This window comes from Sphaeramia orbicularis, chromosome 15 (assembly GCF_902148855.1).
Source record: "Sphaeramia orbicularis chromosome 15, fSphaOr1.1, whole genome shotgun sequence".
Classification (NCBI taxonomy): Eukaryota; Metazoa; Chordata; class Actinopteri; order Kurtiformes; family Apogonidae; genus Sphaeramia; species Sphaeramia orbicularis.
This window is the reverse complement of record NC_043971.1, coordinates 32,301,146-32,320,872: the sequence shown is the minus strand read 5'-3', so window position 1 is coordinate 32,320,872 and position 19,727 is coordinate 32,301,146. Positions and strand designations below refer to the sequence as shown.

The window sequence follows — 19,727 nt, the reverse complement described above, 5'->3', positions numbered from 1 at the left end:
TTTTTTTAATTTTTAACATCTTTTTTTGCTCCATTTTTTTTTAATAAAAGGCGAAATTTCAAATGTCTGTAGCAGCAAAACTATTGATTAAATTCATACCAAATTTGGTTTATAGATTGCCAGTGACCCAGAATACTTGTGTTTACATTTTGAGAAAGTAGGTCAAAGTCCACATTTTTTATGAATTTTAAAAAATCTTTTTCTTCTCCCATTTACATATAATGAGCAAAATTTCACGTCTATAAAAACATAAATTTGGTTCCAATTTACTTCAAATTTGGCACATATTTAGAGGAAATTGATATGCTGACATTACCACACACATACACGTGATCACATCAGTTGGATCGATGCCAAAATAAGCTACAATACATGCGAGGGGCGGGGTTTGTTGTGCCTGACACCACTTGTTTAAATACTGACTTTACAAACAAAAACAAAAACATTACGTAGCAGCAATGCAAAACTCAAAATCACACATTAGTACTGTAAATCAACTCTCACCTGTATATGACAACATAAAGCACTAGTACATGTGTGTCATACAGTAGTTCTTGAATAATTCTTTACATTCAGTGCACTCTTCATAGAGAAATCAAAGATACAGCAGTACCCGGTGACATTATTCTTTTTTCCCCCAGACTGTCCTGTCGAGACTCAGTTCAGTGAACTGACTCCTGCACAGACATCTGTGGCTTTTCGCCTGCAGCGTACACACTCTAAAAAAGATTAGACTAAACCAGACCAGGTAGCCTTGGCAAAACACAGATGGGACCATGGTGATGAGAGTTTGCCTGTGTCTACGTATGTGTGTCTGGGCGCAGAGATAGAGAGGAGGCAATCTCATCTCAGGGGTATTTCAAAAAGAGGACGACTGCCATTGTAATTGCTGAGTGCTCTTTTCCACTTAAGCAGAATCAAGGAACGTTTTTAGCTTATTTCACCTCAAAATCAAACATTAAAGTAGCATGTTTTGCATATAACCATTAATAGAAAAACAGATTGCTTTTCATTTGGCTTCACATGAAACATAATGAGATAAAATACTGCAGTGAAGATCATTTATCTTCCATTATTATACTTAATTAACAAACGTGCAACATGGCACCCTGTATTTTGTAGAAAATTACATACATCGGACTATCAGCAGCACAGATACAATAAGTGCTGTATCTGAACAGACAGAAGTGTATGAAGAAAGCTAGATCTTCTATTTCTTCCACATTTACCTGCACAAAAGACATAATGTAATCATTCTGTTTGTCTGTTAGTAATATCGTGAAATGAAACATGGCTATTTCCATAGACCTTGGTGGAGAGGGACCCCATTTCACACATAAATGTAAATCTTGTGACAGGATGAAGAAAAGACAGGAGCTGAAGGTGAACCTGTGCTTAATTCCTGAACCGCCGAACCAACACCGACACAGGAACAAGTGCCTTGGACAAACGCAAAACCATGCCCCCCTACCCACAGTCCTACTGGATGAGAGGCATGCCCCCTACTGTCCGTCATAATCTCATATTTTCATAGGATGTGTATTTCAAATTCAGCTCAAACATCCTCACAGATCATAACTGTTGACTCCAGTGTTTTCAGTTCTGGTCCAAACAACTTGAAAATGAGCTGCTGCTTCACAAACCCACAGATACCATTATGTAGACCATCATGCTATGGTGCCAAAGACCTCATATTGCACTGACAGTTATTTCACTCTCACTCTGTGACAGGAATGCACACCAACAAAGCTATTTTTCATTGTTTTTGACTAAAAAATGCATCTCAAAAAGGTCCACAGTTTCATCTCTGTCCACACTCTTGGTCTATATTGTTGTATTCTTTGCTACTGTCAAATAACTTCAATAAATACTGAGAAAAGTGAGCCTTAACTATGTGTTTCATGGAAAAAACTGTGTTTGCGATGTCTCTGCCATGTTGGGCTGAAAGTTGATGTCAGTTAGCACCAGAGTTGGACTTCTTTGGTGTCAGGAAGGGTTTTTCAGTTTTGGAGGACCAAGGCAATGGATGAAGGACTGAGGCAATAACAACACATTTTTGACATTTTAATTATACAGAATTACAAATGGCTCAAGGTCTAGTGATCTGCTATATTCAGTGTATAATCTTGTTAGAGAAATATGATGTTAGACTATTCTCTGTAAATATCAGGTGCCCAGACCACGAGTCATGAATGGGTTGTGATGACATATCCTATGAGAAAGCACCCAGGATATGTCTACCATTTTTTCTCTGTCTACATGTTTTCTGTCTCGTGGTGCCGGTTTGAGGCCAGAGCAGCCTGTTGCCCTTGGGGGAGATCAGACCATAGTGTAGGTAGGAGAAGAGTACAAACGTGGTCACTGAACCCATGCATCACCATGTTTTGGATATTTAAGCCAATGATGAACTTGATCAAAGTCATTACGTTTGGACACTTGGACCAGTGATTGTAACATCCATATTCTTTCATAAGAACTTAGACTTCCTGGTGTTAGTCAGTCAACTGCTGTGTCTTGTTGTATGTACTTGGAATCCAGTGACTCTGTCTTGATTCTTAGATGGTATCTCAGAATTTTTCGATCAAATCTGTAGAATAATGGATTAGATTTCTATACATTACATTTACATTATTGATCCATTATTCATTCGCTCTCACATTCACACTCTGGTTGTGGTAAACCATGTTTGTAGCCACAGCTGCCCTGCTAAACAGCCCCTCCAACCACCACCGAACATTTATACATATTCATACACTAGTGTGAGTTACACTGGAGGCAAGATGGGTGAAGTGTCTTGCCCAAGGACACAACGTCACATGATTGGGACAGAGCAGGATTTGAACTGCTCTACCTCTTGAGCCATGGCCGCCCACAGAAGGAGAAGGAGTAGTCCTTGACAGTGTCGTGGACTCTCTAAAAGCCATTCTATGTAGTACTCTCTTTTGGATTTTGTATGAAAATAATTAATGAATTGCCTCTGGTTTACTATAATTTAACATTTAAAGGCTCAGTGCGTCATAATTGGCAATATCTTGCAGTGAAATTTTACTTTCTCTCCCAAGGTGGCTCTGAAAGTCCCTCATTAGTGCTTGCGGTTGTTCTGGTTGTGGTTGGGCTATTCTGGGATGTTTAGTTAAGGGGAACTTGGTCCACAAACAGATATAATACATAATGGTAATGCATAATAATTCTGAATGCCAGCGCTAGAGTCTCCACAGTGTCGTCAAATTGTGGACTGCTACTGGTCGTCACATGAATAACATGCTGCTGAAGTAAGTAGACTTAAGCTGGAGTTAGCATCACTCAATCTATTTATTTTGCCTTTTCCCTCTGAATATGGAGCACAGGATGCACATGATCCTCAGCCAAGAGGTTGTAGAGATAAAAATACTTTTCCTTTATGGTGGTGAATGTAGAGTTAATACAAATATGTGTTCCCTCTTTTGGAAGGACCATTTCAGACCAACTGCAGCAATTAAAGATACTTATCTTTATGAAGTAGATAAACACAAACGTATATCTTAATATTTGTCACAATAAAAACAAGAAGGATGATAATAGATAGAGCTGTTATTAGTGACAATCATGATAGGTGTCATTTTTGTTTGATATTTTGACTTTTTGGGATGAAGAAGCGACCATATTCGGACAAAAGGGGTGAGATCATTCTAACCACTAGCTTACGGACTTAATAAACAGTCATTCTTAAGTGTTGCTCAAAATGCTAATTTGAGAGTTTTAAGTTTTCAACCACAGATGTCTGTCAGGAAAAAAATGTGACATCCAAACTTTCTATAGAGAGCCAAAGCCTTACCACTTCTAGCCTGCCCCATTGAACATGATTATAAAACACAAAGGAGACTGAGTTTAGTGACAAGAGACATTTTTTTTTATCCTATTAGACTCATACCATTATTTGCATATATGATGTTTATCAATTTAAAAGATGGTTTTAGGTGCCAGGAAAATTGCTGGGTGTGGTAACAACAAAGTAATGCCCAATTTTGTGTGACATAGCTTAATGGACTGCATCTTTTGCTGCACATGATACACATCACAACACTTAAATTATCATATTCCACAACAGAACAGATTATGGACATAGAACAGTGATGTTACCTCCATGAAATATGGGCTAAATGTATGTATTTTCAGTCTGGTACTGAAAATTTGGTCACAACAACTCTGTAAATTATCATTTAAATTGACACACATGTTGGGGAAGCCATGGCTCAGGAGGCAGAGCAGATCGTCCAGTAACTGAAGTGTTGGTGGTTCGAATCCTGCTCTGTCCTAGTTATGTGCTGTTGTGTCCTTGGGGAAGACACTTCGCCCACCCTGCCTCCAGTGTCACTCACACTGATGTATGAATGCCTATGAATATTCAGTGGCGGTCAGAGTGGCCGTTTGGTGCAAATCAGCTTCCATTAGTCTGCCCCAGGGCAGCTGTGGCTACAAACATAGTTTACCACCACCAGAGTGAGAATGTGTGAGTGAATGAATAATGGATCGATAATGTAAAGAGCTTTGGTGCCTTGAAAAGCGCTATAGAAATCTAATCCATTATTATTATGTGTAAATAATGGCACTGAAAATCTACTTATCTTTTGCTGTTTACTGTACAGTCTAACTTTTTTTTCTGAAATATTGACCCATGGAGCATAAGCAGGAGGGGACAAATGAATATTAACTAATTAAAATAGAAAACAATCAAAATTAAAGATGGACCACCAGATCTCCAGGTCTAAATAAAACAGATGACACCTGAATGTATCCTACAGGAAAAAAAAAAAAGTACAATTGGTTAATTGGTCAACCTAAACTTGCTCACAGGTGTGAATGTGGGAGTGATTGGTTGTTCATCTCTATATTTCAGCCCTGTGATGACTCCGCCTTCACACATAGATAAGCTCCAGCACCCCCCACAGCCCTAGTGAGGATAAAGCGAATTCAGAAGATGAATGAATGAATGTATTGTCTTGGTCATAGGTGTCAAACATGCGGCCCAGGGGCCAAATCCGGCCCGTGGGAAGAATTTGTGAAATGCAAAAATTACACTGAAGATTTTAACAATCAACAGCATCAAAATTCAGGTTCCACATACAAACACATGCAGTCCAATTAGATCTCAAGTGGGTCAGACCAGTAAAATATTATCATAATAACCAAAATTTCTTTTTTTTTTTTTTTTTTTTTTTTGGGGGGGGGTGTAAAAAAGTAAAATTACATGAAAATTTTTACATTACCAAACTATACTTTTACAAAAAAATGTGAATAACTTGAACAAATATGAACAAACGGAAATGTCTTAAGAAAAGTAAATGCAATTTCACCAATATTCTGTCTGTTACTAAATGTATTGTGTGGTTGTAATGCACATGTGTAAATGATAAACTGATAAAAAATGAGGCAGAATATTGGTAAAATATTAAAATTGCACTTGTTTTTCTCATGACAATTCAAGTTGTTCATGTTATTTAGATTTTTAAGGAAACTTTGTAGATGTAAGCCTGATCATAATAGAATTTTACTTTTTTCACTGTTACTTTTTTCCTGGTCCAGCCCACTGGAGATGAAAGTGGGCAGAATGTGGCCCCTGAACTAAAATGAGTTTGACACCCCTGGTCTTGGTATTTCTAGAGAAAAAGTTTAACATAATTCTTTGGGAGTGACCCCCAGTGGCTGTAGGTGGTATTACACCTTTAAAATACAACAGATCTACAAAAAACAGGCTTGCTGTATTTATTTTTGATATGTGGTTTATTTAACCCATCTGACATTTTTAAATTGCGTGGGTCCCCCGTGGTCCATCAACAAACCAGGATCCTCGGTGCTGATGGTTTTGGTTTTGGTTTTGGATGCGCCCTGCACTAGGACCATGCGCACTGCGTAGCGCACATGGCAAAGTGGAGCTGCTCCGGTGCGAGGGGATGGCAACTCCGCTTCACTATTCCCCAACATCCCTTCAGTGTGTGCTTTCTGTTCCTCCCCGCAGCTTCTATGACTTAAACAACACCTCCACCCTGAAACCTCCAGCCAACACATGTATTTCCCCCCAGACACTTGTGCGTCAAACGGCGAAAACTTTTTGACAGCTTCCCTGTTGGAGTGACAGCCTGCCGCATCTCGTTGGAGTCTGGTGGAGAAGCTTTTCACTCCCCCCACCTACCCACCCACTTCTGTTTTCCTATCCTTTCCAGTCCTGTGTGCAGATTTTGTCCCCCTTTGCTTTCAACCTGTCACCTGGGTGTAGTGTCTGCGTCCTGGTGCCAACATAACGCGGTCTGACCGGAGCGTTGACGCCGGGTTCACCCCACCTCAACCCGGGCATCATGAGGAGCTGGCGGCGGCGGAGGGAGAACTTTGCTTTTCTGCTTTTCGATCTCCTCTTGTGCCTGTCCACGGCAGCAGAAAATGCTGACAATACAGTTTACAACACGCAAGAAGGTAAGAGTATGCAATGTGTTGTCATTTTCAGAGTCAGTCATTTATTTTGAGAGGGTGATGCTGAGATGTTTGAGCCACAGAATGGGTCTAAAATGTTCCCAAAGTGGACTGAAATCAGATTCATTTTATACATAGATATCTACACAGCCTCACAGTTGAGAATAATCTATTTATTTTAATTTTCCATTAACATATTGATCATTTTTATCATCTTAAATCCTAATAATATGTTTACTTTTGGCATTTCTCTGTCATTTTATGCCTTGTACTTGGGGCTGAAGGAAGGAAAAAGAGCTTGTTATAGATTCATCTTGCTGCTCAGATGAAACAATAAAGGGAAGTCTGACTGCTGTCTGATGGATTGATGAGTTTAACATCCACAAGGATACGGCTTCATCTTCTGCTTGTAAAACCTGAACCACACAGGATGTTTTTTGTTTTTTTTTAAACTCAGCTGCTAAATTTAATCTGTTGAACAAATAAGCTGTGATAAGAGGGTAGCGTGTTTGTGGGACAGGGCACGTGCCAGGATACAAATGTCTGAGTGTTAATGCTGTCTGACTGTGTGTAGGAACAAATATCAAAAAGATACAGACGCAAACACACAGGGTCTGGAAACGCATCTTAACACTGAGTTTGTTCATTTTGACAAAGAGGATGATGTGAGATTTGATTCTGTTAAGTAAATAATCTCATTTCAGGTGATGCAAGTGACTCGGATGTACTTCGACAGAGCTAAAACTATATATTTCATAGTTAGATATAAGCAGATTTTTATTAGTTAAAGTATTATGTTCATGCAAATTATTTTGTCCCCTTTAAAAGTGAATTCAGAAACAGGTTTTGCTCTGCAGGTCAGGCAAAGTGAAGCCCTCCAAGAAAACATTAAGAAACATTATCGACATTTTATAAACCAAATGATCAATTGGGAAAATAATTGGCAGATTAACTGAAAATTTGCAATATAAATCCTCACTGTAAATAATATATACATAAACATATATTTTAATAGACACATCTGTTCATATTTATCTTAACTATTCCAACCCATTGTTGTCCTTGTCTCTAGTCGAATGTTTGTTTATATTAGGTTTGGGTTTATGTTGAAATTGTATGTCTTGAGCTAAGGAAAAATGAAGCTAAATTCCATGCATGTGTGCACATACTTGGCCCATAAATCTGATTCTGATAATAAGAATTATTGCTATCTGTAGCTCTAATTGTCTTTTTGAGTTGTCTTAATAATGTCACCAAACATTAGAGGGTCTGCACATTGTGTTAAAAATGCACATTCTCCTCATTGTTAGTAATTTGGTGCAAACAAACTTAACACACAGGGGTGCATCATTAATAGTACAAATTATACAGCTCCCCTTGCGCTGGCAGAAAGGCAAAAAGATGTAGTTCAGGAGATGTTTACTGCACACATCATCTCAGTGTGGGGTCATTAAAGCTCTCATCCAGAGGGTTTGCTGATGTGTGAATGAATGCAGAGGGTAAAAAATAGTTTTATGGTTAGTGTGTGCATTGAAATAGGGCAGCAGCACCTCTTTGATGTTCGCACATTATTGACTGTAGCTTCTCTGAAATATTTGTCACTGGCTCTCTGCACAATGCCTTAGTCATGGTGTGGAGTGCTAATGGTCGTCCTGAAACATTGAGGTTTTCCTAGAGCCAAAAAAAAAAGTCCATAAGTGTGCTATAATGGGGATATTAGAAGACCAGACTGTCAGATATACCATCTTTCTGAGTCCAGATGGACCTAAACTATGAAGTAGAGGATAGGTAGCCAAAATGGCTTGGCCCACTGGTGGCCTAAATCCGGTACAACTGGTTACCGGACTTCAGCCAGATTTATGATGAGTACTCCACCAGAATCAGCCAAACTGGGATAACGGCTGGCTGACACTGGCCCAAAGCTTGCCTGAGTACTGCCATATGAATTAGATTCTCAGCCTAAATCAGCCTAGGTCCACACCTCCAAATATCAAACAAATCTGCCGGTTACTGATGCCAGAAAACATCAGAGCGTGCCAACACTCAGCTGAGATTAGCTCCTTCGAGTTATGTTACAACGCAAAGTGATGCATCAGTTAATAATAGAATTACTGATGTGATTTTATAGGGATAGTAGTGTAAATAAATAAGGAAAGAATAGGCTTAATTGTTGAGTAGAAAGAAGATACACTATATGGACAAAAGTATTGGGACACGTTGAATTCAGGTATTTCTTTTCTAACAGGGGTCTGGACTACAAAATAATACTAACAAATGTCATAATATAGTTTTATATTGCAATAAATATCATTGCATTGCATTAGTTTCTTAGATTTAAATTGTTATTTTTGTTTCCAAAATGCCTCAGAAATGGTTTTTACCTAATTTCTCTCAACATTGATTTTTTTTTTTTAAATCCATGAGAATGATTTTAAATGTTCTACCTGTAAATTTCTAAAATATGTTTTCACTGTAACTGTAAATAATAATTTTCTGCCACAACTCATCATTTACTTTCTTCACATCTCACTTAGAAAGAAAAATCTCCCATTAAACTTTAAGGAAATATTGATTTATATCTCAAATCAGCACAAACAGAACATCTTATGAGCTGTAGTCATGATGTGTCCCAATAGTTTTGTCCACATAGTGTATGTTTAAACGTCGATATGTCTCTAATTCAGATATTTTTTCCTATTGTCTATTAAATTAAACTGGAATGAAATGGTGAAAGGCCAAAAGAAAAAAATACCACAAATGATTTAAAAGCTACATGATGGACATACTTTCCTTTAAAGCCAAGAGAGCAGTCTATGTATAAATAATAATATAATTAAACTTAAGAAAATGTTTGAAATATGTCTAAAGTCAACTTCAGATGATTCCGATTTAGTAGACTACTAAGATTTGTTTTCTATCTTTTAAAAGTTGTTTATGTTTATGAACACTGTCTGGACTATTAATTACTCTGAAAAACCATTCATGGGTTCTTAAATGTGTGTGTTTTTCCTCTTCAGAGTGTAATTACCTTCTGAACTTTTACAGCAAAAATAAAAGAAGTCCCAAAAGGAGAGAATTGAGCCAGTTGTGTTTACAAATGTTTGATGAATCTCTGTCTTTCTGTCTCCGTGTCTCGCTTTGTTTCTTCCTCTGCATATCAACAGATTTTCTGAGGGTCTATATCCTTTCTAGGCAAGAGGAAAACTCAATAAATAATTAGAGAGAGAACCAAATGACCTGGATTAGAACAGAGGATATCATCTGGTCAGGCCTCAGCATCAGACAGAATTAATTAGAAAGATTAGAATGTCTGTGTTTTCTAAACAAATTGGCGAAGAAGGGAATAAAACCCAACCTGAGTGACCTGAAATGTAGTGAATGACACACTCTACCTCTGTTCTCTGAGGAGCAGAGCCCACCTTTCAGCATGGTTTCCTGGGATGTTACTCACACCTATTCTCCAGTGTGTTTTGGAGCACCGACGTAACCTGTAAAAAAGAAAAAAAAAAAAACTGCTAAAGCCATTTAAGAAATAACCTCACCCCTGTGTGTCTGGGTTTTGGAGTAGCTGTCACTTGACATTTTGAGGACAAGCTGGCATTGATTTGTTGGCCACAAGGGAGCAACAGACGCAGTTAGAAACGTCTCCTCCTGTTAAGCATCATTGGTCATTATAGCCATCAGTGTGATTTAGCTTCTTCCTGTGCCCCACGTGCCGCATAGCCTGAGGATGATGGGATCACAGATATAATAGATAAGCTGATGTTATGAGACAGCAACATAATGCACAAACACAAACAAATGACATAAACAGCAAAGACAGGCCTACAACTGTGTGTAGGGCTGCACAATATTGCACAGTAAATGTAGTATTTTTGCAATATTTACTGTTACAAATACATTTTTTTAACAAATGTCTTGAGTTGCATTATTTGGACAAAATGAATCATATGAGAAGTGATTTGTTGAAGTGTACTTTTGTATAGAAAATTCAAAGTAATTTTAAACAAGTGGTGTCAGACACAACAAACCCCACCCCTTACACGTTTTACTCATTGTAAGTAAACGGAAAAAATGTAAAAATTCATTAAAAAAATTTTAACTTTTACCTACTGTTCCCAACATGTAATGAGATCTATTCTGGGTCACTGGCAATCTATTAACCCAATTTGGTTTGAAATTAACCAATAGTTTTGCTCCTACAGCCTTTTAAAATTTTTGCCCATCATAAGTAAATGGGGGAAAAAAAGATGTAAAAACATTCATAAGAAATTGAAACTTTAACATACTTTTCCCAAAATGTAATGACATCTAATCTGGATGACTGGCAATCTAGAAGCCAAATTTGGTATGAACCCACCTCATAGTTTTGCTGCTAAAGACATTTGAAATGTCACCCATTAGAAGTAAAGGGGGAAAAAAGATTTTAAAAATTAAAAAATTTTTTTTTAACTTTGACGCATTGTTCCCAAAATGTAGTGACATCTATTCTGGGTCATTGGCGATCTATAAACCCAATTTGGTATGAATTCAACCAATAGTTTTGCTGCTAGAGTGTTAACAAACAAATAAACAAACAAATAAACCAAACCAAAAACAATACCCTTGCCACACCTTCGGGCAGGGGGTAAAAATGGCTGAAATTTGACTTTTTGGAATGTGAAACAGTCTCTCTAATGCATGTCATCTGAGGTGAAAGGACCGCAGCTCTAATGTGAAGCCATAGCAGAAGCATCATAAAGTGCAATACCCCTGATAGCCACTAGATGCTAGCTCCTAAAACAACAGGCTCCCTTTGACTGACACTAAACTTCTTTCAAGGTACAGAAGTCATTTTGGTCTTATTTGTTTGTCTTGGACTCTATAGGAAGTGTTGTGATGGTCCATTTTGTGTTGTTTCTCCATTAATAAGATTTTCGGTTTAATAGAAGACATTAGTATCTGGCGCAGCTTTGACTGGGACTATTGGGACTTCTCTTTATTCAAAAAAATGTATTTTTCCCTGACAGACCTTGATTGTGGTTGTTTTTAATACGGTACACTAACATGAACATCTAAAGATTTTGATGATCTGTATTGTTTACTGTTTCACCGTGTATTTAGCATTATCTTACCCATGACCCAATGCTTTTCCATTCTTTTGTCAGAATATGGTCTCTTCTGGTTTCAAAGGGCCAACATGGTGTCTTCAAAACTGATATATACAGATACCGATATACAGGGTGTACCAAAAAACAACTATGTCTTTTGAAAAATTACCCCCAGTTCCGCATTTGATAATTTTTGGAATTTTCTTTTATGGACGTCAGTAGGTAGAGGATTGGTGGATATTCGTCCAAATTTGCAGATCCATGTTTTCATGCATGAGTGAACAGGGGCAACCTAACCCTAACCCTAACTTGGTCTGTCCTCAGTGACATTTTCAGGCCTAAACAACTTGAATTAACTTTTAAGTTTATACTTCTTCCTACTCCTTTTCGACCATACAAAACTCAGACTTGTATGTGCTTGAAGATAGATTCTGTCCATTTAAATGTTTATTTTTGTTTTATTTAGTTTTTTTTAGTTTTGTTTTCATGTTTGTTTCTTTTAAATAAATAAATAAATAAATAAATAAATGAACAGCTGCCATGGGTAAAGAAATGAAATTGACATAGTGGCCAAAGTGTTATTGCTGTAACCTGGCAACTTTGTGGAAAACAAGATGGATGCCCATTGTCCCCTCCCATGACCTTTGATTGGATTTAAATCCCACCGCTACTTCGCGCAAACCAGTTTTAACATGTATTGCGCAATTTGCCCTTGCTCACTCATGCATGAAACCTGGGTCTGTAAATTTGGACAAATATCCACCAGTCCTCTACCTACTGATGTCCATAAAAGAAAATTCCAAAAATGATCAAATACAGAACTGGGGGTAATTTTTCAAAATGTATATTTTTTTATACACCCTGTATAGTCTGTGGTTTTAAGTGGGTGAGTGTTGAGAGTATAACTTTGTGTTGTAATTATTTGGTGCTAAAAGTTGTTATTTAGTCCACTTATACCAGTAGAAGTTTGGTCAGTGTAGTTTGCTGCCAAGTCATTTTTTGATGATGTGAAAGCCTTGGTGGTTCAGTGGTAGAATTCTGATTCCCGGCCAGTGCAGCTGCTTCTTTATTGGCAGTCTCCCCACAGTGGGATCAATAAAGTCAAATATTACCTTATGCCTTAAAACAAGTTCAGATAATCTCACATCACTAAATGGATGTGGGTGTAGTTGTCTGAAATGCAATGTTCTTTTATGTTATTATTTCACGTGTTAACATTTATTAAGTTCGTTGTGATCCAAGAAGAGTTCAATTCAAGTAAATCATTTTTTATCGGCCTGTATTCTCTTATAGATTAGTCGCAAAATGAAAACCGTGACAGTTTGCTTTTTTAATAAACTTACAAAAAAGTTGTCGCATGTTTGCCATATATATGTGACCATCCACACGCACGCATCGCAGTGACGGTATATCATGTAGACCTACTGTGCGACACTCTTAGAGACTAGCGTGCATACGTGCAGTAAAGCTATGAGCATTTCCAGATGTCACGGCTGAAATCCACGAGACACAGGGAGAGGGAAAGAAAGAGTTGAAATATACAGTGAAACTTTGAGAGATCTGAAAGCAGCAGAGTGTGTGTAATGGGGAAGAATGTGCATTTTCATTTACATCAGCTTCCAGTGAACCAAAAGTGACATGAGGACAAGTGTAAAGGTAGTCACCAAGGCCTATTATTTGCTGCAGTGTTTGAATATGACATATTTCCTGCACAGCTCAGGTAGACGATTTTCTGTTGAAGTGAAAACCAAATATTTTTTTTGTACGATGGAAAGAGGAAAGAGGAAGAAAAGAAAGCTCTCAAAGTATGTAAAGGAGGAATGAATCACAGAATCAGTAATGTATGGTGTATGTATTCAAACATGGAGCGACTAGGCCTGTATCTATTCCAGAAACCAGAATGTGAACAGATATTGAAGGTGTGAGCGGTACACACACACACACACACACACACACACACACGCACACACACACACACAATTGGCGGTTTTCAAATTAAAAATGAATAAGAAGCTAGAGGTGGAGTGAAAGAAATAAAGAATATTTGGGTTCATACACACAAAAAAAGGTGTAAAAGTGAATTCTTTGAACAGTAGTTTGTTGTATGTTGCTTTTTTTCTTTGAAGAAGCGCTCTTCTCAAGAAAGTTGTGCTTTGATGAAAGTGAGGACAGAACACCAAAGTGGTGTGATGCAACAGTTCTGGATTCTGGATGAGACTCGCACAGCTGCATAGTGGGCTAAAACACTAGGTCGCCGCCTTACATCAGTAATTTCACAACAGAAAGGTCATGGCACCTTTGTGTTAGAGAATTTACTGTGAGCCTCTGATGATTGGAGTCCAGCTATGCTTTATAGTGTTGAAGCTTTTGATAAGAGCAAAGAGGCTATTTTAAGGAGGCTATAGAAAAATCATACAAGGTCAGTCCTTTTTCATTAAGAAAGGCCTCTGAGGCAAAGCTAATTGTGACCCCTAACGTCTGTATAGATGTGATGGACGGAGCAGAATATGTGCATGTACAATGACCTCATTTGTTAATTGGGCTTAGTTAGGAATTGAGGTACAGTTTATGTCACATATATAGGTGAAAAGGGACAGTTGTACAGGTTTCATTAATTTTCAAGCATGACTGGTTGTGCGTTTTGTTCCCAGCAGCATCTAAAAAATTGTGCTCGAGCATAACATGAATGCTGTTTTTAATACATAAAGACTCAAACAGCCACTGGCGACCAAAAGCATCTACTCATCTATAATGTTTAATACCTGCTGAACCACTAATCCTATCAATATGAATGAATAATTGGTGTAAAATACAGTTTGTCATCTTTTCATGGTCATCAGATATGACCCATTTGGATGTTCAGAGGCTCCGTAGTGAACGTGGAAACACTGTCATCTTCTACAACAGTGTTTCCCAACCTTTTTCAGCCATGGCACATATTTTACATTAAAAAAATTCTCAAGGCACACCACCAAACAAAAATGTCTCAAAAAGTATATTTGTTGAACTATAATGCAAATCTAGTCTCAATTTATGTACTCAGCGTGAAACCTGGGCCTATTTAGTTGAACACAAAGCTGATATTCTTGCAGGAATTGAAGAAAGACACATACGATTCTTCCTCAATAGCTCTGAGTCTCTCTCTCCTGGGGGAGGGGGGGCAGCACATCGGGGGTCCACGGGCGACATTGAACAAGAAAGCTGAGAAAGGTTCGTCAGCAATCCTTCAGCTGGACCCCCCGGTTTACGGATTGAGGTCTGTCGTATAATAGTATGGGAGGCATATCTCCCCCTGCCCCAGCCCAATACCTGGGGTTCGCAGGTAATCTGTGTATCACTAGTGATGGGGGCTTTATCAACAGAAAACACCACATCGGGGCCGGTTCACTTTCACTTTTATTTTGCAAAGGGAAACAGGAGGCTGTTATTGTAGACTGGATCATTGGTGTGTGCAGTCGTATGTATCTACAGTATATCACGCTGCTCGCTTATAGTACCCATCAGGTGAAATTGGATAATCTTCCATGGCACACCTGATGATTTCTCACCGTACATTTATGTGCACACTGGTTGGGAAACACTGTTCTACAACACTGATTCACCAGTTAAACCCATGGAGTTTCATAAATGACAGTGGATGGAGACATGTGGTTTGTGTTCAGTTAATGATATATTTTGCTGAAAAAGTCACTTTTTCTTCAGTATTATCAGTTTCTGATATAATAAACCTCAATTTTAATCTGAACTGTTATGAAAATCTACATGATTAATAAATTAAATATAGAAAAATACATGATAGACTGGAAAAAAAACGCAAAATACAGAGAATGTTTTAATAAATGGTGATAAATCACTTAAGAAATGTTAAATAGAGAGAAAAATTCATTTGGGAACTGACAAAAAAGTAGCACTGGGTTGTTATGGGTTAAATAAAATATCAGTATTTATTTTTTAAGACTACATAAACATCAAAATATTATAATTAGTTGGACTCTTGGTCTCTGATGGCTGGCTTTTAGATGACCCAGCATGTGTGATAAGTTCCTGTTAATCCCCAAATCCCCAAAAGCTGAAATCCCCATAGCTCTGGGAAATAATTCCCAAATCTGTTGAGGATGGGATAGAAACTGGCTTTTCCACTGTTGCTCCCACCGGATGCGAAGGGGACACACAGGCAAATCCCACTAACCCACCCTGAGGAGTTTCATATTACCATCACTTCACTGTGATCCGCTGCCTCGTGGTTTTCCCCCGTCAGGCCGGTAATGGGCTGGTCTGATCTGTTTAGAGTAGATCTGGGGGGTCCCGCATCCAGGATTAACACCTCCTCAAACTCAGCTCTAATTACTTCAGTGTGTCATCACTGGGAAAGTGTGCAAGGAGGGAACTGATAAAAGAAGCGATTGTTGAAAAGAGACAATGAGGAAGCACTTAAATTCTTCTCTTAAGGGGTTTGGGAGTGGATCTGTTTGTTTACTCCCTTTTTTTTTCTCCCTTTCTCTGACAAGCACTTTACTTTAGCTTTCCCTGTAATGCATCTCTTATTGATTCATGTTGGAAACTTAGCATGTAAACTAAAGCACTTTCCTGCTGCGATTATTTTAGTGTTTTTGAGGTGAAATGGAGTCATTTCAAAAAGAACAAAAGAAAGTAAATGTAAACTAAGAATGTTTAATGTACTGAGACGCAGCATGAATAATACCTTTGCAAATTACGTGGAAACACCAAAGTAGACTTATGTCATGGATGACATTTTAAAGTCCTCCATTACTATTAAATTGCAGTAAAATTGCACTGTACAAAGCCAGCAAACATGTATATATTATTAACATTTCCAAAAGCGCACCATAAAGAAGGTGAATGGTAAAGAGATGCTGAAGTGAAAAATAATGTACTGAACAGATACATAGCACTTTCTGTTTTTTCCCACAACATGACATAAATTTGACTTTCTTAAAGCTTTTCAGCCACTTGAGTAGGAATGGGAATCGAGAACTGGTTCTTTTTAAGAACTTGTTCCCAGTAACTTGATTCCTTGGAATAGTTTGCCTGCCTGCTTAACGATTCTGCTTATCGATTCCGCCTTCGTTGCGCATGCGTGATGACATCACATGCACGCTGCATTGTTTTGGTCAGAAGTAGCCAACATGGTTTTGAGGCAGAAACAGTCCAAACAGATGACACCAGGGCCACTTGTAACACTGTCAAAGCTTCCATTTCTTCAAAACAGTGAAATCCCTCCAATATGCACAAACATTTGTCTATACAGTATGTGATTCATTTACAGGAATGTCACGTATTTGATACACTACTTAGCAATGCTTGTGAATCTAGTGGTAGAGCAAACACCAGGGCGGTTCTGGTGTGGGAAACAAACGTCCTGCCCCCTCAAATAAAAGTTTGGGAAGGTAGGGGAAAGGAAATTAGGTGCACAACAGTGGGGCAGAGGCGATTTCTCAAAGACTGCAAGGGAAGCTCAGCTTCCCCTAAAATTATGAAAATTAAATGGTCAAATATATACGGTTGTGTTGACATATCATTGACTACAAATGTGTAAGAACACGTTCATCTCACAGACAAGTTTGTTCAGAATCAGTTTTATCACAAATCAATGGACTCGATGTTGTTCACTTCTCATACATTCCCGTTGTGCTGTTTTCTCATACGATCTGTGGTCAGTGCATTTGCCCGTAGACACTCTGTATCCATGCACTTCAATGGGACTGAGTGGAACAGTTTTTTTCATTGCCTCAAAACTGGACGGTAATTGGATAAATGCCACGATGTTGTCCCGCCCCTGGACGCTCAGCATCTGGGGGTGAATGGAGCTGTGGGTGGACTTCGGCTGGACTGGACGCTGAGCTTCCACGTGCTGATAGGAGGATCAGTCAAAAGGCTAGATCCTGTTTGATTGACAGCTATTTTGAGATCTGCTCCTTCACTTGACAGAGTGAGAGATCGGAATCGTTAAATTCTTATTGATTCCCATCCCTACACTTGAGTGACTTACGTTAAAACACATTGAACTGAAATCAGAACAACTGATGTCAAAGGTTCAAGTACAACCTATGCAGAGTGATGTATTAAAATTAAATAATACTGCCTCTCTGATTTCTAAGATTTCTAAGCCAATATGTACAAATGTATATTACAGGGGGCGTTTAGAGTTTGTCTTTGAAAATATCTAGGTCCAACAAATTACAGCTCTAGCTGGTGCTTTGTCCTGTACACTGTAATTTACATTTTATTGCCAGAAAACATAAACTAAGTGTAACCTAGAGTTCACTGTGCTGCTCAAGATGAAAAACAGAAATGAAAAATAGATTTGTGCATTTGCCCTGTATGGAAAAAAAGAAGCTTCTATGTACATGTGTTCTACTCGACTTATTTTATCAGTTGAAAGAGCCTTTTAACTTGTCTTGATCATAAAACATCAATTCCTATCCTGCAAAGTACCGAAGGCTTCAAGAAGCTTTAGCTGCTCTGCCTAAATAATGCTGTTTTTTTTGTTTTTTTTTTGCTTTTTTTGTTTCTTTGCACAAGCTTTATTAGTGTGAGAACATGAAATGCCTCAGTACTGGGGTCTCATGTGGTTACAGAAGGGATTCATCAGACATCTTTCAACAGGAGGAACTGTAATTCTTTGATACTATAAACTCAAATAAATGAATTGTTGAAGGGAAGAATGTTTATGAATGGATTCTCAAGCCTATGTTTAGTACTAAGACTTAACAGTGGTGGTGTAAAGGATACAGTTTTTGTGTGAATGAGACTGACTGTTGTGCTCATTAAAAAAAATCTCATAAGACTCACCAACATATCGATGCTATAGTAGTTAGATGCCATTTTTACTTCCAGGGACAACTTCATTAAAAGGTACTCAAGAGCCTCTATAGTGTTTCAAAGCTGCTTCATACACCATTCTCTTTGTTAAGGGATCTTTTTTTTCCATGGGCACAATGTAGGTGTAGCATCCGTCGCTGTATTTAGGTCAGTGGTGTTTTCATAGAGAATCTGTAATTGGATTTATACAGGAATGTGAATTAAAGTATGCGCTAGAGCCCCTTTGTTTCATTTTGACCTAAAAGATAAGGAAAAAAAAAACATTTTAGTGTGTGTAATCCTTAGATTTCTTTTATAAGTCAACCTGGAGGAGCAGAGGAAAACAAAGGAAATGTAAAGACAAAAGGATCTGTCATACACTATGACATGTTAAAGCTTATCATAATATATGCAGAAAGCATTGAAATAACTTTAAATATTACTGTTGGACTGACAAAAATGAATAAAAATGGCATGAATACACATTAAGGTACAATTAATTATCATATTAGATGCTGTTTTCTTGAATATTTAGAGGTAGGGAGGATATAAATAACATCCACGGTCTGGTTTATTGAATAGAATAGAATAGAATAGAATAGAATAGAATAGAATAGAATAGAATAGAAAAACAAATTAGTACGAAATACAAAAACAATTAGTGCAGAAAGGACTATAAAAAATATCACACAAAATACTGAAAAATGTAAGCATTGTACGAAAGTTACAAGATAAAATATTAAATATACACTAGTGTGTTGACCCGTGGAGATCCACAAGTTCTAGATATGGTAGTTTTTATGCTGTTGTGTATTCATGCATGCTGTACCGCATTTGTCCAGCAATCACTGCCAAAGTGTTCTGGCCATAGCAACACGATTGTAAGGCTATTGAATTCCAAAATTACTAATATCTCCCAAAATATTGGTCCCATCAACTTGCCGTTTTCACTAGTCTGTTCCTTGACCAAAAATACACAAGTATGCCAAACTACAGCAGTCAGCTCTTTCTGGATTTTGTGTGGATCCCGAGACCCACATACACACACACACACACACACACACACAGAGGCCACTTGGCTTTTATTTCATAGATATACTACTGAAGTACTAACATATTAGTGCAGTGGTTCCCAACCTTTTTTGGCTCATGACCCCATTTTAACATCGCAAATTTCAAAACGGAGACTTTTTTTTTTTTTTTTTTTTTTTGCTAAAATTAATTTTTTTTTATCATGTAATAGTTTGCTATACTATGTAGCAAATAAACGTTAATTTTAGACGACATTTAGTCTATATAATGTATATTATTATGGACGGAGGCAGAAAAACCAGGTGTAGATTACTGCGCAAAGTGAGCATTTTATTTTCC

At 37.8% G+C, this 19,727-nt stretch overlaps 1 protein-coding gene across 2 annotated transcripts in view; it reads left to right on the top strand.

Annotated features, from left to right (window-relative positions):
• Nucleotides 1–5,962: 5,962 nt before the first annotated feature.
• Nucleotides 5,963–19,727, top strand: part of adam12b (ADAM metallopeptidase domain 12b) — a 147,899-nt gene continuing 134,134 nt past the window's right edge. For both annotated transcript variants that reach the window (XM_030155523.1, XM_030155522.1), the window contains exon 1: nucleotides 5,963–6,447. In XM_030155523.1, the coding sequence (XP_030011383.1) occupies nucleotides 6,333–6,447 (115 nt within the window). In that variant the 5' untranslated portion in view covers nucleotides 5,963–6,332. The remainder of the gene's footprint in view (nucleotides 6,448–19,727) is intronic.